At 41.7% G+C, this 24,170-nt stretch overlaps 1 protein-coding gene across 2 annotated transcripts in view; it reads left to right on the top strand.

Annotated features, from left to right (window-relative positions):
- Window positions 1-23,834, top strand: part of gabrb4 (gamma-aminobutyric acid type A receptor subunit beta4) — a 128,761-nt gene extending 104,927 nt beyond the window's left edge. The window contains exons 6-10 of one of the 2 annotated variants that reach the window (XM_060935261.1): window positions 6,188-6,325; window positions 14,342-14,494; window positions 16,456-16,712; window positions 23,133-23,222; window positions 23,478-23,834. In XM_060935261.1, coding sequence (XP_060791244.1) covers window positions 6,188-6,325; window positions 14,342-14,494; window positions 16,456-16,712; window positions 23,133-23,222; window positions 23,478-23,834 — 995 coding nt within the window. The remainder of the gene's footprint in view (window positions 1-6,187; window positions 6,326-14,341; window positions 14,495-16,455; window positions 16,713-23,132; window positions 23,223-23,477) is intronic. The other variant, XM_060935262.1, reaches the window with a different exon arrangement.
- Window positions 23,835-24,170: the final 336 nt, after the last annotated feature.

Genomic DNA, 24,170 nt, shown 5'->3' with positions numbered 1-24,170 from the left:
GGTCACCTGGATCTCCAGCTACCTCACTGACAGGCCGCAGTACGTCAGACTGAAGGACATCACATCTGACACTGTGATTAGCAGCACCGGAGCATCCCAGGGCATGGTGCTGGCCCCTCTTCTCTTCACCCTGTACACCGCAGACTTCTGCTACAACTCGGAGCTGTGTCACATTCAGAAGTTCGCCAGTGACACAACCATCATTGGGTGTATCAGTGACGACAGAGAGGAGGAGTATAGGAGCCTGGTGAGGGACTTTGCTGTGTGGTGCAACAGGAACCATCTGCAGCTCAACACCTCGAAGACCAAGGAGCTGGTCATTGACTTTGGGAGGTCCAGACCAAGGTCACGACCAGTTCTGATCGAGGGAGTCGAGGTGGAGGCTGTGGATTCCTACAAGTACCTCGGGCTGTGGCTGGACAGCAAGCTGGACTGGACTTGCAACACCAATCACTTATACAGGAAGGGACAGAGCAGGCTATACTTCCTTAGGAGGCTGCGGTCCTTTAACATCTGCAGGAAACTCCTGTGGATGTTCTATCAGTCTGTGGTTGCCAGTGTCCTGTTTTACACCGTGGTGTCCTGGGGGGGCAGCACATCCAAGAAGGACACATCCAGGCTGGACAAACTGATCAGGCGGGCCAGCTCTGTGGTCGGGATGAAGCTGGACTCTCTGGTGACGGTGGCAGAGAAGAGGACTATGGACAAACTACTGAACATCATGGACGATGCCAGTCACCCTCTGCACACCGTCATCAGCAACCAGAGGAGCCTGTTCAGTGACAGAAAGCTCCTTCCCAAGTGCAGGACGAACAGACTCAAAAACTCCTTTGTCCCTCATGCCATCAGACTGTACAACTCCTCTCTGGGGGGGAGGAGGGGTAACAGGAGGACAGAGGACGGGAAGGAGCAGTAGCCTAGCCTGACAAAAAGCAATACCGGACAATGTGCAATATAATGTGGAATATAAAGTGCAATATCTCTCCTGCTCGCTCCTCCCCCCTTCCTCTCTTCCCCATGTCTTATTCTTTTTATACTTGTATATGTAAATACTTAATTTAATTTAATTTATCTAGGAGTTTTTTTCTCTATTTTCTATTCTCTGTTTATCTGTAATGCTGCTGGAATCTTAATTCCCCTGACGGAACCCGCCCAAAGGGATCAGTAAAGTTCTATCTAATCTAATCTAAATCTGTTTGGGGGAAAGCATAAAAAATAAAAAACGTACAATAAGCTGGTTGCATAAATGTGCACACCCTTAAACTAATACTTTATTGAAGCACCTTTTGATTTAATTACGGTATTCAGTCTTTTTGGGTTCACACCTGCCATCAATTAAATTGATTCTGATTAACACCAAATAAAGTTCAGATATTTACTCAGTTGCCTCCTCCTGCAAAAGCCAGGGTTCACAGAAAGCTTACAAAGCATCAAAGGGATCTCATTGTTGAAAGGTATCAGTCAGGAGAAGGGGACAAAAACATTTCCACGCCATTAGATATACCATGGAGCACAGTGAAGACCGTCATAAAGAAGTGGAGAAAATATGGGACAACAGTGACATTACCGAGAACTGGACGTCCCTCCAAAATTGATGAAAAGACAAGATGAAAACTGGTCAGGGAAGCTGCCAAGAGGCCTACAGCAACACTGAAGGAGCTGCAGGAATTTCTGGCAAGTACTGGTTGTGTACTACATGTGACAACAATCTCCCGTATTCTCCATATGTCTGAACTATGAGGTAGGGTCAAAGAACAATATTTAGGCCCGGCTACATTTTGCAAATAAAATATATCAACTCTCCCAAAAGCATGTGGGGAAATGTGTTATGGTCTGATGAAATCAAGGTTGAACTTCTTATCTCATCTCATCTCATTATCTCTAGCCGCTTTTTTTTAAGCAGCTTTACAGAATTTGAACAACTTAAAACATGAGCTAATTTTATCCCTAATCTATCCCCAGTGATGAAGCCTGTGGCGACGGTGGCAAGGAAAAACTCCCTCAGATGATATGAGGAAGAAACCTCGAGAGGAACCAGACTCAAAAGGGAACCCATCCTCATTTCGGCAACAACAGACAACATAACTATAACATTAACAGTTTTAACATGAAGTCAGTTTCGTTGATGTTATAAACTTTTCATTGATGGAAACTTGAGTGCAAAACTGTTCATGACAACTGCAATCCTAAAGTTAGCAAGTCAGCTGTAGTCCTCAGCCATAAAAGCATTACTGTAAGTGTCCAGAGCGTCTTCCAGGTGTGACTTTCAACTGTCCACATGGGGCCGTCCTCCACAGGAGCGATGTGATGAGACTCTAACCAGACACAGGGCACCAGGATGGATCAGGCAGGTCTGAGGAGCAGAAGAGGTTCAGCATCTTGATCCCAGGACTGACATGTAACTCAGAGGGACAGAGGGGGGGAGGAGAGAGAGAGAGAGAGAGAGAGAGAGAGAGAGAGAGAGAGAGAAAACACAGGTTAGGTGTCTGCTAGAAAGCTGATGATGAAGAGGAACTTCATCTTTCAGCATGGCCCCGAAAAAGTTTTGGAATGGCCCACCCAGGGCCCAGACCTAAATCCAATTGAAAATCTGTGGGGTGACCTGAAGAAACCTGTGCACAAGAGATGCCCTCGCAATCTGACAGATTTGGAGCGCTTTTGCAAGGAAGATTGGGCAAATATTGCCAAGTCTAGATGTGGCAGGCTGATAGACTCCGACCCAAAAAGACTGAATGCTGTAGTTACATCAACAGGCGCTTCAACAAAGTATTAGTTTAAGGGTGTGCACACTTATGCAACCAGCTAATTGTATGTTTTTTACTTTTTATGTTTTTCCCCCTAACAGATTTGTTTGTTTTTCAGTTGAATTGTACAGGTTATAGGTCACATTAAAGGTGGGAAAAGTTTTGAAATTATTTATCGTGGTCTCATTTTTTACATCAGAAAAGCCGATCATTTTAACGGGGTGTGTACACTTTTTATATCCACTGTACATTCATGTGAAGGTGTTTCATTCAAAGCATAAATGAAAATAATAATGTTTTACTTAATTATGAGAAGCTGCAATTCGAACAAGTGAACAATTTATAAAGATTGTGTCACTAATTTCTCCATCCAGCTTCATCCTAATGAGTCATGGGTTTTGTTTTGTTTTGTTTTGTTTTGTTTTTTTTAGATATGTGATTTGGTATTTTGCTGAAGTAAATGTCTCTGACCGTGCTGGGATGTTTACCCGATTCAACCATGTTTTTCTGAGATGGGGTGGCGTAACAGGGCATCGGAGGCGTGTCTTACAGGAAGACTTACATATATACACAAGAAGTCAGGCCTGAGCCAAAAGTTTTATTTCACATGGGATTTTCTCTCTCATTTACATGTTCTGATACCACTGATAAATATATTATTATTATTATTATTATTATTATTATTATCCTTGAAGTCCAGCTTTTTTCTCTTATGGAGCCGAGTTCATCCCTTGAACTTGGGGCAATCATAAGGGTGTGATGGATTACTTGATGGATAAGGTCCTCCTGAGTATGTGAGCAGTTCTAAGGAGGATGATCTTCTGAAGCTCTTCTATTCTGATGTCCCCTGGGATTTTGCTGGTGTACTTTTCCATCCCCTTCTTGATGAGCCCAAGAGCACCGATGACCACTGGTATTGTTGTGGTTCTCATGCCCTCATTCTAATTTTATTTCTAGGTCTTTATAATTGGAGAGTTTTTCTGTTGTTTTCAAGGAGGTGTTTCTTTTATGGGGAAAGACATGTCGATGAGCAGACAAGTTCTCTCCTTTTTGTCTTTCACTGCAATATCTGGTGTGTTCGCCATGATCTCTTTGTCAGCTTGGATTGGTATGTCCCAGAGTATAGTAGCCACTTCATTTTCGGTGACTGTTGACGGTTCGTGTTTGTAGTATTTGTCTTGTACTTTGATGTTATAGTGCTTGCAGATTGCCCAAAGGAGATACGCTGCTGCCTTACTGTGCCTTTGTATTTACTCTGTTTTGGCAAATTCCGGGCTGAATGAGACGAGGTAGTCTCTTGATGTTGATTGCAAATTTTGCATGCTGGGTTGGTGCTGTCTTTTGTATTATTATTATTATTATTATAATATTTTGATTATTTTCCAGGTTATTTGTAACATTAAGAAATTTTAAAATCGACTTTTGCACCTTTAAATAAACACCATATAGACAGCATGTATAAGCAATCATTTTTGATTCACACTAGAATCATTCCACTTGGAAGTCGGTCATTTAAACAGGCTCACTTTCCAGAATCAGTGGGACTGTACCTTCAAATTAATGTCAATAAAAATGGCTTCCCAAATCCCTGAATGATGGCTTTAAGTCTCCTCTCTGAGTGCTTCAGTTTCCTTCCTTAAAAAAAAAAGGCAGATGGCAAGTTGCAACTCATCCGCCTCGTCTATTCGATGGCACACCAGAGTCCAGAGAGACCCAGTGTCAACAAGTCTGATCATTACGTTCATTTACACGAGTCACAACATAACTGTAGTGTTGCCTACATAGCCAGTGGTGATAAATGCTCGGAAAGGGTTTTTACTCGGGGGAAGAGTGACATCACTGGTGTACTGAAGCAGTGTTGTATTCGAGTCAGTAAACCTCAAGTTCAAGTCAAGTCTCCAGTCCCCAGTGTTCAAGTCCAAGTCATTAAAGAAAATTTCGAGTTGAGTCCGAGTCGAGTCCACTACTGATCCGAGTCGAGTCCGAGAACAACACTCCAACAGCACCATTTGACGGTGGCTGTTGTTGCCTTTATGTGAAAGCGTCTCTGCTACTGTGTTGGACTAACGTTAATGCTCAACTGCCCCATTTAAGTCAATAGGCTAGAGATAAAAAGCGTGTTCATCACTCAGCAAGCCCCGCCCACCAGTGCATTTTTTCCCATTGCACGAGAAGTCTGAGCATCCTTGCAGTGCAGTGGGTGCCTCACAGCTCCGGGGTCTCCGGTTTGATCCTGAGCGAGACTTACCCTCTGCGTAGCGTATTGTATGTTTTCGCCATATTTGCATTGGTTTCTTCAGGGTCCTCGAGTTTCATCCCACTGTCCAAAAAACCACAGGAAATAAATTGGGCAGGAGTGAAGGAGCAGTTTTTCTAAATGGTGTGCGAATGTGTGTTGCACCAAGCGTTCCTGGGATAGGTTCTGGATCCACCATGCAGTGGTGCTCACCCAATATGAATGAATTAAAGTACTTAAACGCTCATGAACAAATAATGGGAATCAATTCACAAATACAATTTTTGTACCAACTTTAACGCAAAGCCAATTACAATATTAAAACGTGATACTGTTAAGAAAAAGTAATTTCTCTCATGAACACATTTTACTTTTTTTTTTCTTTCAAATGACAGATTTTTTTTTTGGACCCCCATTTGTTGAAATTCTCAAAAAGAAGCTCGTTTGTTTGCTCGGGTGCTGAAGAAGGATCTCAGGTCAGGAAAACGAGTTGGCCTGGAGATACTCAACCCTTGGCATTCAGGCAAAATGATTAAAAAGGGATGAATTCTAATCCAGGCAGGGAAATGATATGACCCTTGACAGAGCGCTGGAATCCTCAGAAGTTGCGAGGTGTAATTAAAATATGAAATACAGCCTTAGCAACCTGGAGCCAAAACATATATGGTTCTGGGGACTCCAAGAGCACTCCAAGAGATCATAAATGCTTCAATGAAGTATCAAGAAGCCTGTGGGTCTTTTGCATGATTTGGGGTGTTCCTTAGGTTTTAACGTTTTGCACAAACTACTGTAGCACTGTTTTAGCAGTTTAAAATGTAATATCCGGACAAAATATTAACAATTTTATTGAATCATTTCATGCTGAAGCATTCCTATCCACCATATTGATGAGGAATAAAATTGTGCAACTTCACAGTTTTGACATGGATTCATGTAAAATGGCGTAAATCAAGTAAGATTCACTTTTCCAAACAGGAATCACTTCACAGTATTCCAGAGACAAACATACCTGCATCCTGATATTCCCTTTTCCATATTTGTCCATAACTCCAGTATCATGACTCTAAGCTGTTCATCATTAGCCTCATTAGGATTACCACTACTGCTCACTGTTTACTTCATATGATAAAGAAAAGTCATTAAGACTAGTATTATTTACCATGACACTGAGCTTGTTATAACATCTCATGCCCTGTATTCCCTGTAGACGGATACACCACAGACGACATTGTGTTCTTCTGGCAAGGAGGGGACAATGCAGTAACCGGAGTGGACAAACTGGAGCTGCCGCAATTCTCCATCGTGGAGCTGCGTCTTGTGTCTAAAGAAGTGAGGTTCACAACAGGTACGCAACACAATATTTACTGAACAACTCGGACCACTTGAAGGGAATTTCCCAAGTATGCTCTAGAAAATGTACCAAAAACCACTGAACATCTGTTCATAAAGAGCAAGGTAGAACTTTTATAATGTGGTGGCCATGTTAGACCCAATGACATTATTGGGTTGTCAATCTCGAGTGGCATGAAATACTAATCCTCATCCATAGAAAATAACAATGTGGCTCTGCCTATCTGTGTATGTTAGCATCCCCATTGGACATGAAAAGCACACGGCTAACCAACGTTTATAAGTCATCTCACAAGCTACAAGAAAATCCTAGATAACTTATAGCATTAGCTGCATCTCAAGAAGTATGCTAGATTACAAAATCAATATCAATATCTCATCTCATTATCTGTAGCTGCTTTATCCTGTTCTACAGGGTCGCAGGCAAGCTGGAGCCTATCCCAGCTGACTACGGGCGAAAGGCGGGGTACACCCTGGACAAGTCGCCAGGTCATCACAGGGCTGACACATAGACACAGACAACCATTCACACTCACATTCACACCTACGCTCAATTTAGAGTCACCAGTTAACCTAACCTGCATGTCTTTGGACTGTGGGGGAAACCGGAGCACTCAGAGGAAACCCACGCGGACACGGGGAGAACATGCAAACTCTGCACAGAAAGGCCCTCGCCGGCCACGGGGCTCGAACCCGGACCTTCTTGCTGTAAGGCGACAGCGCTAACCACTACACCACCGTGCCGCCCGGTATCAATATCAGAGTATTAATTACTTATCAACCCAGACAAGACAAAACTCATGTTGTTTGGAGTTAAACAAATATTAAATACTGTTTCTAATGTTACTGTGCCCTTCCTGGGTCAAGACCTGGTTCCTGTCGCGTCATGCAAGGACTTGGACATCACCTTGTACCCTAGCCTGTCATTCAGTGAGCACATTGACTCTTTAACATCATCACTACTGGCTGGATTATGCCAAGTTAACATAATTAGGCATTTATTCTGAAGGGACGTTCTCCAACTCATTGTAAAAGCCCTGATTTTTAGCGAGTTATTTTACTGTTCCACCGTATGGTCTGGTGCTACTAAAGGAAACATCCATAAGCTACAACTTATACAAAACTTGACTGCACGAGTTATAACAGAGGTAAGAAAGTTTGATCACATTTCGCCCACATTAAAGGACCTAAGTGGTTATCAGTTGAGCAACTTCTACGATTTTGTGATGTTACCATGATGTGCAAATGCTTAAATCAAATAGTGCCTGATTACCTCTGCCAGAAATTAGCCAAGAGATCTGATACATACATTTACAACACAAGAGGAAAGGACAACATCAATACACCATGGTGTCACACAAAGACAGCCCAACACTCCTCCTTCTTCCACGGATCCAAATCATGGAACTCTTTACCTGACATAGTTAGAGACTCCAATACCATCTGTGCTTTCAAGAGGAGTGTTAAAGAATTTTTAATGAACAATGAGATTTAATACTTATATTTAATATTCATATACTTATATTCATATGCTTTTACAATTACTTCTATTGTTTAACTTATTTTTGAAAATTTATTTCTGAAAATCCCTTGGGGGAGGAAGTTAATAAAATTGTATTGTATTGTGTTAGCTAAAGATAGCTAATAACTAACTGAAGAAACCCAGTGTTCTGCCTCCAGTGTTGAATAATAAACAATTATTGGACGAGGCTGAACAAAATATCGTGATTTGTTAGTGGCAAGCAAGCAATTAATTATTTTCCGGTGCTGAAGGCAGAGGCAAGGAATTTCGTGCGAGACACTAAGAAATCATGATATTTTGTGAAAACTGAGTTCCATAATTGTTTTATCATTTAGATAATTTTTTAAAAATACTGATTATAAAGTTTATGCGACGAATCAAACAATAAGAAAGAAATAGAGCCATGTTGACAAAAGTGCAAAGTGACTGCGCATTAGCAGACCATTATTTGTAAGCAGTTATTAGCTCATCTGGCCGACAGGTGATGAGTTTATGCCATCATGTGTTGTCCGTCCATCATCCGTCCGGCGTTGTCCACATTTCACGAAAATCGCTTCTTCTCTCTCAATTCTTCACCGATTTTTATTCTTTTTGGCAGGAAGGTAGGTCTGCCTGGGGTGCATATTGCTTCTACCCAAATTTGCATAATTGCAATTAATAATGAAGATATGGAGTAATTAAGCTCTAACGAGCAGTTTCCACACAAATCACTTCTTCTCTCTCAATTCTTCACTGATTTTGATTCTTTCTGGCATGAAGGTAGGGGTACCTAGGGTGCATAGAACTTCTACCCAGATTTGCTTCATTACAATTATTAATGAAGTTATGGACTAATTAAGCTTTAATGAGCAGTTCAACAAAAATTGCTTCTTCTCGGTCAATTCCTCGCCGTTTTGGATTCTTTCTGGTAAATAGGTCAGTATTCCTAGGGTGGATATCACTTCTACAGTATATATAGCTTGTATATAGTGTATATAGCTTACAACATTTATTGCTCAAGGTGGCCCACTTTAGATCGTTCCTTCTGGACTAAACGAGGCTGGAGTGAGCTACAGTCTCATTTACAGTTCGCTTAGCCAATCAAAGCGGTGCAAGAAATAATTTAAATGATAATGAATTTTGTTAATCATAAAAATGCTAGGCATGAGTTTGCGTTTGTGTTAACTAGCTAAACTTGTGTTTCTGCACATTATTACATGTTGCATAAAAATCCTTGCTGTATTTTTATTTTAAAAACATGGTCTATCACAACAAGATTTGCCAAGTCACTCATTTTCGCATCGTATGCATGCGCACCGGACACTGAAATGACAATAACTGTAACAACAAGGGGTGAGAGAGGTAGCCATGCTTTATGATGGGGGAGAACTGGCAACCCCTGGCCACCCCATGCTACTACACCCATGGTAGGAACTGAAGTTCAGGTTCTACCTCTAGCAGACACAGTCCCTCTACTACACTACATGTATTACTGTTTTAGGATGACTTTTGAGGTGAGAACACTGCAACACAGTTTGTCCTTGAAGCCACTCTGACAGTGATGAAGATTTAGGGTTATCGCCTTAAATTAATTTCGGAAATGCACCTATTTTTAAGTGTTCTTGCCCTTGTGTGCTCTTGTTTACTTCTGCTTACCAGGGATGCTTCAGAGGAAGTGTTCATAAAGTATAAGTTGAGAAGATTATTGGTTCTACAGGAGCTTACAACTTGATGGTGCAGTTTAGTTTGGTGAAAGAAAAATCATCCACCCAAAAAATATTCTTTACCATAAAATATTTTTTTCCAAGTATATTTTTTCTCAGATCATGAGACTTCTGTTTGGCTGTAGGAGTACTCGCACTTCAGTCTATGGTGTAATAGATTTGAGATGCAAGTGGCCTGCAACCTTTCAGCTGTTGATTCCTCGAACAATAAAAGCAGCTGGTGGAATCTTATCTCATAATAATAATACTGGATCCCTTGATATTTATTTGGGATGTGACCGAATACTAATACATTCTTGACCAGATAACATGCTCGAAACAGATACAAATACAGATTTGATTAATAAGTGTATTATTCATTTTTTTGCTAGGAAGCTAGATTTGTGTGTTGGGACAGAGCTCCTGCAGGATGAAACAATAGTAATAGGGGAAGCTATGGCCTAATGGTTAGAGAAGTAGCTTTGGGACAAAAAGGTCACTGGTTCAATTCCCTGGACTAGCAAGAATGACTGAAGTGCCCTTGAGCAAGCTAACCCTCAATTGCTCCTCAGGCTGCTCTGGGTATGCTGTATGTTGCTCTGGATAAGAGCATCTGCTAGTACTGGATTGACTTGCAATCCTTCTAAAAACCATTTTTGTTTTCTCGGGATAGAGAGCCACCACAGAGCCATGCTGTTATGTCACTGTATATGTCTCCACTTTCCCAGCCACTAGCCCACCACACTAATGCCGAGTACAACAACAACAACAGACTATATAATCGCTTTTTCTTCTTCTTCTTAGTTTTTTTTTTTTAAACATGGCGGTTACAAAGTTTTAGCTGGTCTTGTTGGTCACAATAACCCCACCCCTAGCCCCTGACATAAGCAATTCTTGGTTCTAAACCAGCAAAAAGTTGGTGCCACTCTGGAACCAGTTTTCCTGGATGTAGAGCTGGATATTTGTCGAAATGTGAAGAATTGGTCTGAAATTAGGCCCTGGCTCTGAACTGGCCCTGGAACTGCCTTGGTGGAAAAGGGGCCAGCTTAAAAGGCACCAAGTATGACAGGGCTGTGTACAGGATTGCCAGGTTTCAGAAAATTCCCAAAAAATGCACAAGAGACTTGAAATTATCCCACAGTTATCAAGCATTGAACACAAGAGACAGATTTTTCTTCCTTTTCTCACTCTTTGCATGGGAAACTAGCTAACCGTCATTGGGTTTCCATTAACCTGCTTAATGTACAATTCAAATATTGCAAAAATGTTTACAGTATATGCTGGCGGTACGGTGGTGTAGTGGTTAGCACTGTTGCCTCACAGCAGGAAGGTCCTGGGTTTGAGCCCCGTGGCTGGCGAGGGCCTTTCTGTGTGGAGTTTGCATGTTCTCCCCGTGTCCGCGTGGGTTTCCTCCGGGTGCTCCGGTTTCCCCCACAGTCCAAAGACATGCAGGTTAGGTTAACTGGTGACTCTTAATTGAGCGTAGGTGTGAATGTGAGTGTGAATGGCTGTGTGTCTCTGTGTGTCAGCCCTGCGATGACCTGGCGACTTGTCCAGGGTGTACCCCGCCTCTCACCCATAGACAGCCGGGATAAGCCCCAGCTTGCCTGGGACCCTGTACAGGATAAGCGCTTATGGATAATGGATGGATATTTATATGCTCGAATGAGGGTTTGGGTTTGTTTTTATTTTATTTTTTTTACACAGTTTTATTGGCCTTCAAACAATAAAACTACAAATTTACAAGACATGCAAATGCACCAAAACCATGAAAAAAAAAGGAAGGTCCAAAAGGGTAGGCGCAAATGGGACCTAGAGTCCCATGCAAGGCCGCTCCCTATGCAAACATTAAAAATCTTGAAGGACTTAGGCAAAAGAAAAACACAAGTAAAATCTATTGTTGCCAGTGGTAGTTTTTTAGACGATTTGACTAAGTAATATTTTGCAAAACTGAAATGCAAGAACATTTTTTCACATTTAAGTCACATGACATGACAAGAAGTGGAACAAAACCAATGAAAAATCACCATACCAACACCAACCCTTATAAGCGCCTGGAGATCTCTCACCATGTTTAATTGGAAAGACTGTCACACTAGAGGAGAAAACCCAGATTTAATCAAATAACATCATTCAATGGAAATTCGCAAATGGAAAACTGTTCACAAAATAATCTTGTTTTTTTAACCTCGCAGTGGTGCACACGCATTTCGACTGGGGTTTCCAAAAATCATTTAATTAATTTAAAAACTTTGTGGTTTTTTTAAATTCTTAAAACACAATTTTCCTTTGTAATAAAGAGAAAATCATAAATAAATGCACTCTTTATTTTAATACACCTAAAATTTATCTTGCTTGTGTGGATTCTGTGGTGAGAAAAAGCACCATTCTTTACATTTTTGTACATTTTGTTCATCATTTCTGTAAATGCATATAGCTTTCTAATGTAGATTATATTAATCTTAAATATATTGCTTTCTTTTGCAAGCTAGACTTTGTGACAGTGGTCATAGGGTTATGTAATGTAGGCATAACTATAGAAAAGGAAGGTGACAAATTAAAAGAAAAAACAGCATAAAGTGTGTTAGTCAGCTGTTGGGCCACCATAAGCCGTGATAACAGCTTCAACATGCCATGACTGAGATGCTACAAATCTCTAGGACTGTACTGGAATAATGAAGACATTCTTCCAAAAGATATTCCTTCAGCTGGTGTTTTGAAATCTCCTGTAGGAACTCACCGGGGTTGAGATCTGGTGACTGTGAAGGCCATAGCATTTGATCATTTTTGGAGTCATTAAACCATTCAGTAATGCTGTGTTGCATTGATCTTGGAAGTCAGAATTCAGAACTGGGAATGATATCCCACCTGAGCTGACTGCGTTCCAGTACAACGAGTTGGAAAACCAATACCCACAATTAGCAATACCAGTTCTAGCCATTAGCAATACCAGTTGATAACAACACATTACACGGTATTTTGTCCATACAAACATCATAGCAACTTGTCCACAGATAGCAGTTGGACAGTACTGTGTGTACTGATTTAAAGAAACACAAATAAATAAAATTTATTCACAAATAACTGAAATGCTAATAAGCAGTATATTACTACAGCTTTTACTTCTGGTGATGCGTGGAGCAGCCATCTTGGATTTTGAAGTTCAGGATCGGTTAGATTCCTCTTGGAAATCTGACTTCTGGGGGTGTTCCAGTTGACATTTCTGACTGGGAACTCGGAAATCCCGACTTCCCAGTACAAATGGAACACTCCATAAGCCATTGTGAAGTATGGATAGGGTGGAGTCATCCTGGAAGAAACCACGCCCATCAGGATAGATATGTGTCCTGATAAAGGAAATTAGAACTAGACAGAGACTGTGACTAAAGTCACAGTGATTTGCGCTAGCTCTTACAAACCAGGACGTCTGGTCACCGTACCCTATAGATCCGGAATGGTAAGAAATAGAGAATGAAGCTTAGTGAGGAAAAAAGCCCATTTTTCATGGCTCATTCCAGTTCGGTGATCCAGATCAGCACCAAAAGGTCATAGCAAGTCATTAATTCAGCCCAGATGTATTCTTCATGTGAAATCTGATGATGATTGGTTGAAAACTGAGGGAGAAATAGCATCCTAAAAAATGTTAGAAGAATAAGAAGAGAATAATAACGTAGAAAGATCTTGAATGAGAATAACAATTTGTGCCAGTGCTGCTAGTGCAAATCAATAATTCTGTATAGGTTCAGAGTGACTCTAAATGCAAACCATGACACAAAAACTTAACAACATTTTTCCCTTTAATTTGTCACCTGTCTGTAGTTATTCTCTCATCTCATCTCATTATCTCTAGCCGCTTTATCCTTCTACAGGGTCGCAGGCAAGCTGGAGCCTATCCCAGCTGACTACGGGCGAAAGGCGGCGTTCACCCTGGACAAGTCTCCAGGTCATCACAGGGCTGACACATAGACACAGACAACCATTCACACTCACATTCACACCTACGCTCAATTTAGAGTCACCAGTTAACCTAACCTGCATGTCTTTGGACTGTGGGGGAAACCGGAGCACCCGGAGGAAACCCACGCAGACACGGGGAGAACATGCAAACTCCACACAGAAAGGCCCTCGCCGGCCACGGGGCTCGAACCCGGACCTTCTTGCTGTGAGGCGACAGCGCTAACCACTACACCACCGTGCCGCCCTATATTATATTATATTATATTATATTATCATTTTTTTAGAATTGTAGTTCTGTTTGTCATATTGTTCTAAGTAAGCTTAAAGAATTATATTGTTTGGAATTCAAATGTAATTCACTAAAAATAATTCCATAAATATTTGAACAGCAAAAATTCTATTATTAGTTTCTTTTCTTTTTTTTTTAAGAATTGTATAAGTGTATATACAACATACAGTACACACTTCACGTTTCATGTAGATCAGGACCAGATAGTTTCATACAACACACTGGATAATTCAATGGATATTTTCCTTTTGCTCAGATTCCCCTAAAAAAGAAAAAAGAAAAGGCACTGCGGTTCTATCTGACAATTCTCAGAGGGACACAGGAGCTGCCTGCTGAGAGGAAGCTTAGAGAAAAATCTGCCGCGCTGGCAACTTCCAGCCATGTTTAACTGGAATCAAATCTGTCCCTAGAAAGGAGTACATTGTGTCGGAGAAATGAAACGATCCATCCGAGCGGGAGACATAGCCATTCTCTGTGTGTCATCAAAGTATGCTTTTTTTAAAACTCCCTGCTTCTTTATTAATGTCTTTTTTTTCGCATTCCTTTTGCTCCTTCATCCAGGCTCGTATCCCCGGCTGTCGCTGAGTTTTCGCATTAAGAGAAATATTGGCTACTTCATCCTGCAGACCTACATGCCCTCGATCCTGATCACCATCCTTTCCTGGGTGTCCTTTTGGATCAACTATGACGCCTCTGCTGCTCGGGTGGCACTCGGTAAGGGGGTTATTGTGTAAAAAAAAAAGAACCATGAGCAATGATTTTTTAAAAAAAGAAGCAATGTGTCAAATATATTATAAAAGCATTCACCCTATCATTTAGACATTGTGGGATCGAATCCCAGTGATACCACAGCCATCCGTGGCCAGTACAATTGGTCTCTGAGGTCAGGTATGCAGAAGAGGGTAGATAGCGCTTTCATCCAACCAAGATATACAGTGGATATAAAAAGTGTACACACCCTGTTAAAATGATTGGTTTTTCTGATGTAAAAAAATGAGACCACGATAAATAATTTCAAAACTTTTCCCACCTTTAATGTGACCTACTGTATAACCTGTAGAATTCAATTGAAAAACAAACAAATCTGTTAGAGGGAAAAACATGAAAAATAAAAAAAAAACGTACAATAAGCTGGTTGCATAAGTGTGCACACCCTTAAACTAATACTTTGTTGAAGCGCCTTTTGATTTAACTACAGCATTCAGTCTTTTGGGGTCGGAGTCTATCAGCCTGCCACATCTAGACTTGGCAATATTTGCCCAATCTTCCTTGCAAAAGCGCTCCAAATCTGTCAGATTGCGAGGGCATCTCTTGTGCACAGCCCTCTTCAGGTCACCCCACAGATTTTCAACTGGATTTAGGTCTGGGCTCTGGCTGGGAATTCCAAAACTTTTTTGGGGTCATTGTCGTGCTGAAAGATGAAATTCCTCTTCATCATCAGCTTTCTAGCAGACACCTGAAGGTTTTGGGCCAAAATTGACTGGTATTTAGAACTGTTCATAATTCCCTCCACCTTGACTAAAGCCCCTGTTCCAGCTGAAGAAAAACAACCCCAAAACATGATGCTGCCACCACCATGCTTCACCATGAGTATGGTGTTCTTTTGGTGATGTTCAGTGTTGTTTTTGCGCCAAACATACCTTTTGGAATTGTGGCCAAAAAGTCCAACCTTGGTTTCATCAGACCATAACATATTTTCCCACATGCTTTTGGGAGAGTTGATATATTTTATTTGCAAAATTTAGCCAGGCCTGGATGTTTTTCTTTGACCCTACCTCATAGTTCAGACATATGGAGAATACGGGAGATTGTTGTCACATGTAGTACACAACCAGTACTTGCCAGAAATTCCTACAGCTCCTTCAGTGTTGCTGTAGGCCTCTTGGAAGCCTCCCTGACCAGTTTTCATCTTGTCTTTTCATCAATTTTGGAGGGACGTCCAGTTCTCGGTGATGTCAGTGTTATCCCATATTTTCTCCACTTCTTTATGACGGTCTTCACTGTGCTCCATGGTATATCTAATGGCGTGGAAATGTTTTTGTCCCCTTCTCCTGACTGATACCTTTCAACAATGAGATCCCTTTGATGCTTTGTAAGCTTTCTGTGAACCCTGGCTTTTGCAGGAGGAGGCAACTGAGTAAATGTCTGAATTTTATTTGGTGTTAATCAGAGTCATTTTAATTGATGGCAGGTGTGAACCCAAAAAGACTGAATACTGTAATTAAATCAAAAGGTGCTTCAACAAAGTATTAGTTTAAGGGTGTGCACATTTATGCAACCAGCTTATTGTACGGTTTTTTTTTTATGTTTTTCCCCCTAATAGATTTGTTTGTTTTTCAATGGAACTGTACAGGTTATAGGACACATTAAAGGTGGGAAAAGTATTGAAATTATTTATTGTGGTCTCATTTTTTTTTACATCAGAAAAACCGATCATTTTAATGGGGTGTGTACACTTTTTATATCCACTGTAGTTGGGAGGCTTCATGTAAACATCTCAGAGGAATGTTGTGTCATCCTTCCCCCTCCAAGATCCTGGATTCGATCCTGAGATCCTCAGGTCATGCGCTCTGTGGAGTCCTTATGCATGTCCAGAAGCTTTCCTTGAACTAGCTATGCTAATTTCACACCCCATCCTTGCTGAATGAATGATGTGTGTACTTGCTTTCTTGCAGGGGTCACCACAGTACTCACTATGACCACCATTAACACCCACCTGCGGGAGACCCTCCCAAAGATCCCCTATGTGAAAGCCATTGATGTCTACCTCATGGGCTGCTTTGTTTTCGTGTTCCTGGCCCTTCTTGAATATGCCTTCGTCAACTACGTGTTTTTCGGACGAGGACCTCAGCAGCAAAAGAAAATCAACGAGCGCCTCAACAAAGCTAACAACGAACGCCCGCGTTATGAGGACAAACGCCTGCGAGAACAGGTTGACTTGATCATCTCTCACTGTCGCTGTGTTCATATCCATCCAGTTCTAATGTTCAAATGGAAGCAAATGAAACAAATATCATTCCCGTGTTGTTTAGGTTATTTTATTTTAGATCCGTAGCTTGTATAAGCATCAGGATTTTGACTGTTTGATTTCGACAATTCCTTTGACTCCACCTCCTGACCTGTTCAGAGACCCTGTTGTCTATTGCTTTTCCTTAACCAAGAGCTTCTTTCATTTGATAACAGCTACCACAGAGGCTCATCTAGAGGTTCTTGTCAAGATTAATGCTCCATGCCTCTTTCTGATAGAACTTAATGTGAACAATTTTGATTTATTTTTTTATTTACCTACAATATATATGCAATATGGGGTGGCACGGTGGTGTAGCGGTTAGCACTGTTGCCTCACAGTAAGAAGGTCCTGGTTTCGAGCCCAGTGGCCGGCAACGGCCTTTCTGTTTGGAGTTTGCATGCTCTCTGTGTGGGTTTCCTCCGGGTGCTCCGGTTTCCCCCACAGTCCAAAGACATGCAGGTTAGGTTAACTGGTGACTCTAAATTGGCCGTAGGTGTGAATGTGAGTGTGAATGGTTGTCTGTGTCTATGTGTCAGCCCTGTGATGACCTGGCGACTTGTCCAGGGTGTACCCCGCCTTTCACCCGTAGTCAGCTGGGATAGGCTCCAGCTTGCCTGCGACCCTGTAGAACAGGATAAAGCGGCTACAGATAATGGATGGATGGATGTACAATATGATGATGCTGGATATTACACAGTTGCTACATCTCACAATACCGGTACATAATCCTCCTCGGTCTTCTTTTCCTACAAGTTATGACATGGAAAAATCCCCAAAGCTGTGGGTTCCTGTGTTTAGAAGTCATGTATTTCGTAAACTGCTCTCTCCACAGCCAGTCTGCAACCTTATTTTGATCATGAATCAATAAAGATTACTCAGCCCAACATGTTATTCAATTCAAGTTGATAATATTGATCCAGGGGCGGCACGGTGGTGTAGTGGTTAGCGCTGTCGCCTCACAGCAAGAAGGTCCGGGTTCGAGCCCCGTGGCCGGCGAGGGCCTTTCTGTGTGGAGTTTGCATGTTCTCCCCGTGTCCGCGTGGGTTTCCTCTGAGTGCTCCGGTTTCCCCCACAGTCCAAAGACATGCAGGTTAGGTTAACTGGTGACTCTAAATTGACTGTAGGTGTGAGTGTGAATGGTTGTCTGTGTCTATGTGTCAGCCCTGTGATGACCTGGCGACTTGTCCAGGGTGAACCCCGCCTTTCACCCGTAGTCAGCTGGGATAGGATCCAGCTTGCCTGCGACCCTGTAGAACAGGATAAAGTGGCTAGAGATAATGAGATGAGAGGAGAAGTTCAATAACTTAAGTAAAAGCAAAATGAAGTGATTTTATATACAATGATTCCTATATACATATATAGCACCTGAGTTAAGGATACAGTATACAACCCCGATTCCCAAAAAGTTGGGACAAAGTACAAATTGTAAATAAAAACGGAATGCAATGATGTGGAAGTTTCAAAATTCCATATTTTATTCAGAATAGAACATAGATGACATATCAAATGTTTAAACTGAGAAAATGTATCATTTAAAGAGAAAAATTAGGTGATTTTAAATTTCATGACAACAACACATCTCAAAAAAGTTGGGACAAGGCCATGTTTCCCACTGTGAGACATCCCCTTTTCTCTTTACAACAGTCTGTAAACGTCTGGGGACTGAGGAGACAAGTTGCTCAAGTTTAGGGATAGGAATGTTAACCCATTCTTGTCTAATGTAGGATTCTAGTTGCTCAACTGTCTTAGGTCTTTTTTGTCGTATCTTCCGTTTTATGATGCGCCAAATGTTTTCTATGGGTGAAAGATCTGGACTGCAGGCTGGCCAGTTCAGTACCTGGACCCTTCTTCTACGCAGCCATGATGCCGTAATTGATGCAGTATGTGGTTTGGCATTGTCATGTTGGAAAATGCAAGGTCTTCCCTGAAAGAGACGTCGTCTGGATGGGAGCATATGTTGCTCTAAAACCTGGATATACCTTTCAGCATTGATGGTGTCTTTCCAGATGTGTAAGCTGCCCATGCCACACGCACTAATGCAACCCCATACCATCAGAGATGCAGGCTTCTGAACTGAGCGCTGATAACAACTTGGGTCGTCCTTCTCCTCTTTAGTCCGAATGACACGGCGTCCCTGATTTCCATAAAGAACTTCAAATTTTGATTCGTCTGACCACAGAATAGTTTTCCACTTTGCCACAGTCCATTTTAAATGAGCCTTGGCCCAGAGAAGACGTCTGCGCTTCTGGATCATGTTTAGATACGGCTTCTTCTTTGAACTATAGAGTTTTAGCTGGCAACGGCGGATGGCACGGTGAATTGTGTTCACAGATAATGTTCTCTGGAAATATTCCTGAGCCCATTTTGTGATTTCCAATACAGAAGCATGCCTGTATGTGATGCAGTGCTGTCTAAGGGCCCGAAGATCACGGGCACCCAGTATGGTTTTCCGGCCTTGACCCTTACGCAGAGAGATTCTTCCAGATCCTCTGAATCTTTTGATGATATTATGCACTGTAGATGATGATATGTTCAAACTCTTTGCAATTTTACACTGTTGAACTCCTTTCTGATATTGCTCCACTATTTGTTGGCGCAGAATTAGGGGGATTGGTGATCCTCTTCCCATCTTTACTTCTGAGAGCCGCTGCCACTCCAAGATGCTCTTTTTATACCCAGTCATGTTAATGACCTATTGCCAATTGACCTAATGAGTTGCAATTTGGTCCTCCAGCTGTTCCTTTTTTGTACCTTTAACTTTTCCAGCCTCTTATTGCCCCTGTCCCAACTTTTTTGAGATGTGTTGCTGTCATGAAATTTCAAATGAGCCAATATTTGGCATGAAATTTCAAAATGTCTCACTTTCGACATTTGATATGTTGTCTATGTTCTACTGTGAATACAATATCAGTTTTTGAGATTTGTAAATTATTGCATTCCGTTTTTATTTACAATTTGTACTTTGTCCCAACTTTTTTGGAATCGGGGTTGTACATGGCAAGACAGTGTACCACAGTTATACAGTGGCATTGGACAGCTTGACTGTAACAAGTAGGAATGATTTCCTGGGTCTCTCAGTTGTGCAGCGTGGAAGAATCAGCCGTTTACTGAACGTGATCCTGTGGCTGATCACCTCCTCATGTAGTGGGTGGGAAGGACAGTCTAAGATTGTTTTTATTTTGGACAGTGTCCTCTTCTCCAACACCACTGTCAAAGATTCCAGTTCCACGCCTACAACATGGCCGGCCTTCCAGATGATCTTATTGAGTCTGTTAGTGTCCTTCACCTTCAAGCTGCTGCCCTAGCAGACGACAGCGTACAGGATGGCACTGGCCACCACAGACTCATAGAACATCTGCAGCATCGTTCGGCAGATGTTGAAGGACCTCAGCCGTCTCAGAAAATAGAGACGGCTCTGGCCCTTTTTGTATACAGTGTCCACGTTTTTGGACCAGTCCAGTTTATTATCCAAGTACATCCCCAGGTACTTATATTCCACACTGACCCCTTGGATGTTAACACGGTTCACCGGAGCCCTGATTCTCTTCAGATCGACCACCAGTTCTTTCGTCTTCATCACGTTGAGCTGTAGGTGGTTCTTCCTGCTCCATGTGACAAAATTGTCCACCACCATCCTGTACTCACTCTTATCACCACCGGTAATACGTCCAACTACTGCAGAGTCATCAGAAAATTTCTGGAGGTGGCAGATCTCTGTGCAGTAGTTGAAATCAGTGGTGTAGAGAGTGAAAAGGAAAGGAGAAAGGACAGTCCCTTGCAGAGCTCTGGTGCTGTTGATCACTCTGTCCAACACACAGCACTGCAAGCGCACGTACTGTGGTCTGCCAGTCAAGTAATCCACAATCCAGGACACCAGTGGGGCATCCACCTGCATCGCTGTCAACTTCTCACCCAGCAGAGCCGGCCGGATGGTGTCAAAAGCACTGGAGAAATCAAAAAACATGATCCTCACAGTGCTGGCTGGCTTGTCCAGGTGGCCGTAGACTTTGTTGAGCAGGTAGATGATTTATACACCTTCTCATTTTTTTCTCCATGAAAAAAAAACTTTAGGAAAATCACTGGTTTTTAAGAAGGATACAAAATTTTTCTCTGTGATCCGATCTTTTGCGGGCACGAGACAGCAAAGTGTTTGGGAGATTTTATTGGAAAAACAAGTCAACATAAGAGATTCGACCACTAGGTTGAATCACAAGTTTCAAGCTGATTGAACCAACAGTGAGTGAGTTGGAAGCAACAACAACAAAACACACGGACTGGTGACGAATATCACTAAAAAAACCAAAATAGCAGCGCCTGTGAGTTTGGTGTGTTGTATCACACAACGTTAAAAACGCGTAAAGTAAAAGCTCGTCACAACGCTGCGCAAAATTAACAATATATTCCGTAAATGTGTTATTTATTCTTGAATCGACACTAGTTTTATGTGAACACTTTTAAATGTCTTTAAAAGCCAAACGAAAACATGCTGTTCTCCCGTACAAACGTACAGGAGGTTCATTGGTGCAGCGGCGCGCTGTCAAAGCCTACTATTGGTAAAACAGCATGGTGTTTCAAGCTTTGGCCAATCAGCACGCAAGAATGCAATCACGTGATTTTCAGTCATGGCGGCACTGGCAGAGTAGATGAACTTTTCAGAAAATCGGCAGCAGAGGAAACTGATATTGATTTGAAGTTGCTGAAATGTTGTTTCGGGAAACCGTTATTGTTTTGTGATCAAATGGAGATGGACAGATCGAATGTGGAGTGAACCGCTCATGAATTACAGCTTTGGGGATTTTTCCGTGTCATAACTTGTAGGAAAAGAAGAGGGAGGAGGATTGTGTATTGGGGCATGTAGCGATTGTGGATATTATAGTGATTACACCATAATGTCATCTCCTGTATGATCTGATGATTTTGCAGGAAAGCTCTGAGTATCTTTGTATCTTAGGAATACAGTCACGGCCAAAAGTTTTGAGACCGACACAAATTTTGGTTTTCACAAAGTTTGCTGCTTCAGTGTTTTTAGATCTTTTTGTCAGATGTTTCTATGGTATACTGAAGTACAGTTATAAGCATTTCATTAGTTTCAAATGCTTTTATTGACAAATACATCAAGTTTATGCAAAAAGTCAATATTTACAGTGTTGACTCTTCTTTTTCAAGAGTCCTGCAATTCACCCTGGCATGCTGGAGCACAGCTTCTGGGCCAAATCCTGACTGATGGAAACCCATTCTTGCATAATCAGTGCTTGGAGTTTATCACAATTTTTGGGTTTTTGTTTGTCCACCAGCTTTTTGAGGCTTGACCACAGGTTCTCGATGGGATTAAAATCTGGGGAGTTTCCTGGCCATGGACCCAAAATTTCAATGTTTTGTTCCCCGAGCCACTTAGTTATCACTTTTGACTTGTGACACGGTGCTCCATCATGCTGGAAAAAGCATTGTTCATCACCAAATTGCTCCTGGATCGTCGGGAGAAGTTGCTCTTGGAGGATGTTTTGATACCATTCTTTATTCATGGCAGTGTTCTTGGGCAAAATTGTGAGTGAGCCTACTCCCTTGGATGAGAAGCGACCCCACACATGAATAGTCTCAGGATGCTTCACTGTTGGCATGACACAGGACTCATGGTAGCGCTCATCTTTTCTTCTCCAGACAATCATTTTTCCAGATGTCCCAAACAGTCTGAATGGGGCTTCATCAGAGAAAATAACTTTTTGCAGGACTGTTTGCAGAATGCAGAGGACTGGGGTAAAGTTATTTTCTCTGATTATGCACTGATTATGCAAGAATGGGTTTCCATCAGTCAGGATTCGGCCCAGAAGCTGTGCTCCAGCATGCCAGGGCCAATTGCAGGACTCTTGAAAAAGAAGAGTCAACACTGTAAATATTGACTCTTTGCATAAACTTGATGTATTTGTCAATAAAAGCCTTTGAAACTTATGAAATGCTTATAACTGTACTTCAGTATACCATCGAAACATCTGACAAAAAGATCTAAAAACACTGAAGCAGCAAACTTTGTGAAAACCAAAATTTATGTCGGTCTCAAAACTTTTGGCCGTGATTGTAGACTGGAAGTGCAAAAAATGCATGAAGTGTGGTATCTTTCTTTTTAAACATACTGCTTTGTTTCTGCTACAAATCCCAATTTTGGAGGAGCACATCAATAAGAAGAGCCAGTAACGAAGCCAGACGCCAGCTGCCTCTGTATGAACGACCATGTACCATACTTCATGCAGTTATTTTGTTGACCATCATGTTTATGCATTGTGTTGTATTTTTTAGAGGGGAAAAAATGTTTTAACGTTCTCTTCATCTCTTCTTTCACGTTGCAAGGACTCCATTTCAGCGCCGTTTCAAAGCAACACCCTCAGGTCATACACACAGCGAAGAAATCTGTATCTTGAAGAACAAAGAAAAGTTGGGGTACATAAATTTAGACCTCATCATAGCCGCAAGATTGCAGGTTTAGATTTGCAGTAGATCATGTCATGCCGTAAATAAATAATATCACGTTCTGAGACAAAGCTCTGTAAATATTTTTCTAATTCTTCCAAGTAGTGTTTGTTGTAAAATGTGACATCACATGATCATTGCATTTGCATGAGAAGTATTTAGCTCGGTCTGATACCGAACATTAGGACTAATTTTCCCAGTGACTCTCTGTCTCTCTTATCAAAGGTGGACGCTTATGGCAACATCCTGCTCACCACTCTGGAGATGAACAATGAGGTGATGCCGTCAGACGTGGGCAGCAGCGTAAGTGACTCGCGCAACTCCGTCATGTCGTTCGACAGCTCGGGCGTGCAGTTCCGTAAACCCGTCGGATCGTCACGCGATGGATTCGGCCATCACTCGCTGGAGCGTGGTGCCATGCGCAGCCGTGCCAACTGCCGTCTGCGGAGGCGCTCGTCCAAGCTCAAGCTCAAAATCCCCAACCTGACGGATGTAAGCACCATTGACAAGTGGTCGCGTGTGATTTTCCCCATCACGTTCGGATTCTTCAACCTCATCTACTGGTTGTACTACATGAATTGACACACACGTTCCTCCCAGGAAACATGGGCCATATTTTGAGAGCACACACTGAATTGGCTTTGATACAATTGGAAAATATGTATACACATATAGGAAAAGTTCATACATATGTATATGCATATTTCTATATCTTATATTTCTATACATACAATGCAGAAAGGACTTTTCTGATGTAAAAAAAAGTATTATATAGATTGACTTGAATGTTTAAGAATCATGTCAGACAAACGTTTCTTTTATTTCTGAAACTAACAAACTTACGAACAAGAACAAGAAAAAAAATCCTCCTGAGGGTTTGGAACTAAGGACTGCATGATATTTTTGCTAAAAGAAAGA

Source organism: Neoarius graeffei, chromosome 12 (assembly GCF_027579695.1).
Source record: "Neoarius graeffei isolate fNeoGra1 chromosome 12, fNeoGra1.pri, whole genome shotgun sequence".
NCBI classification, from domain to species: domain Eukaryota; kingdom Metazoa; phylum Chordata; class Actinopteri; order Siluriformes; family Ariidae; genus Neoarius; species Neoarius graeffei.
This window is presented reverse-complemented; position numbering and strand designations above follow the sequence as displayed.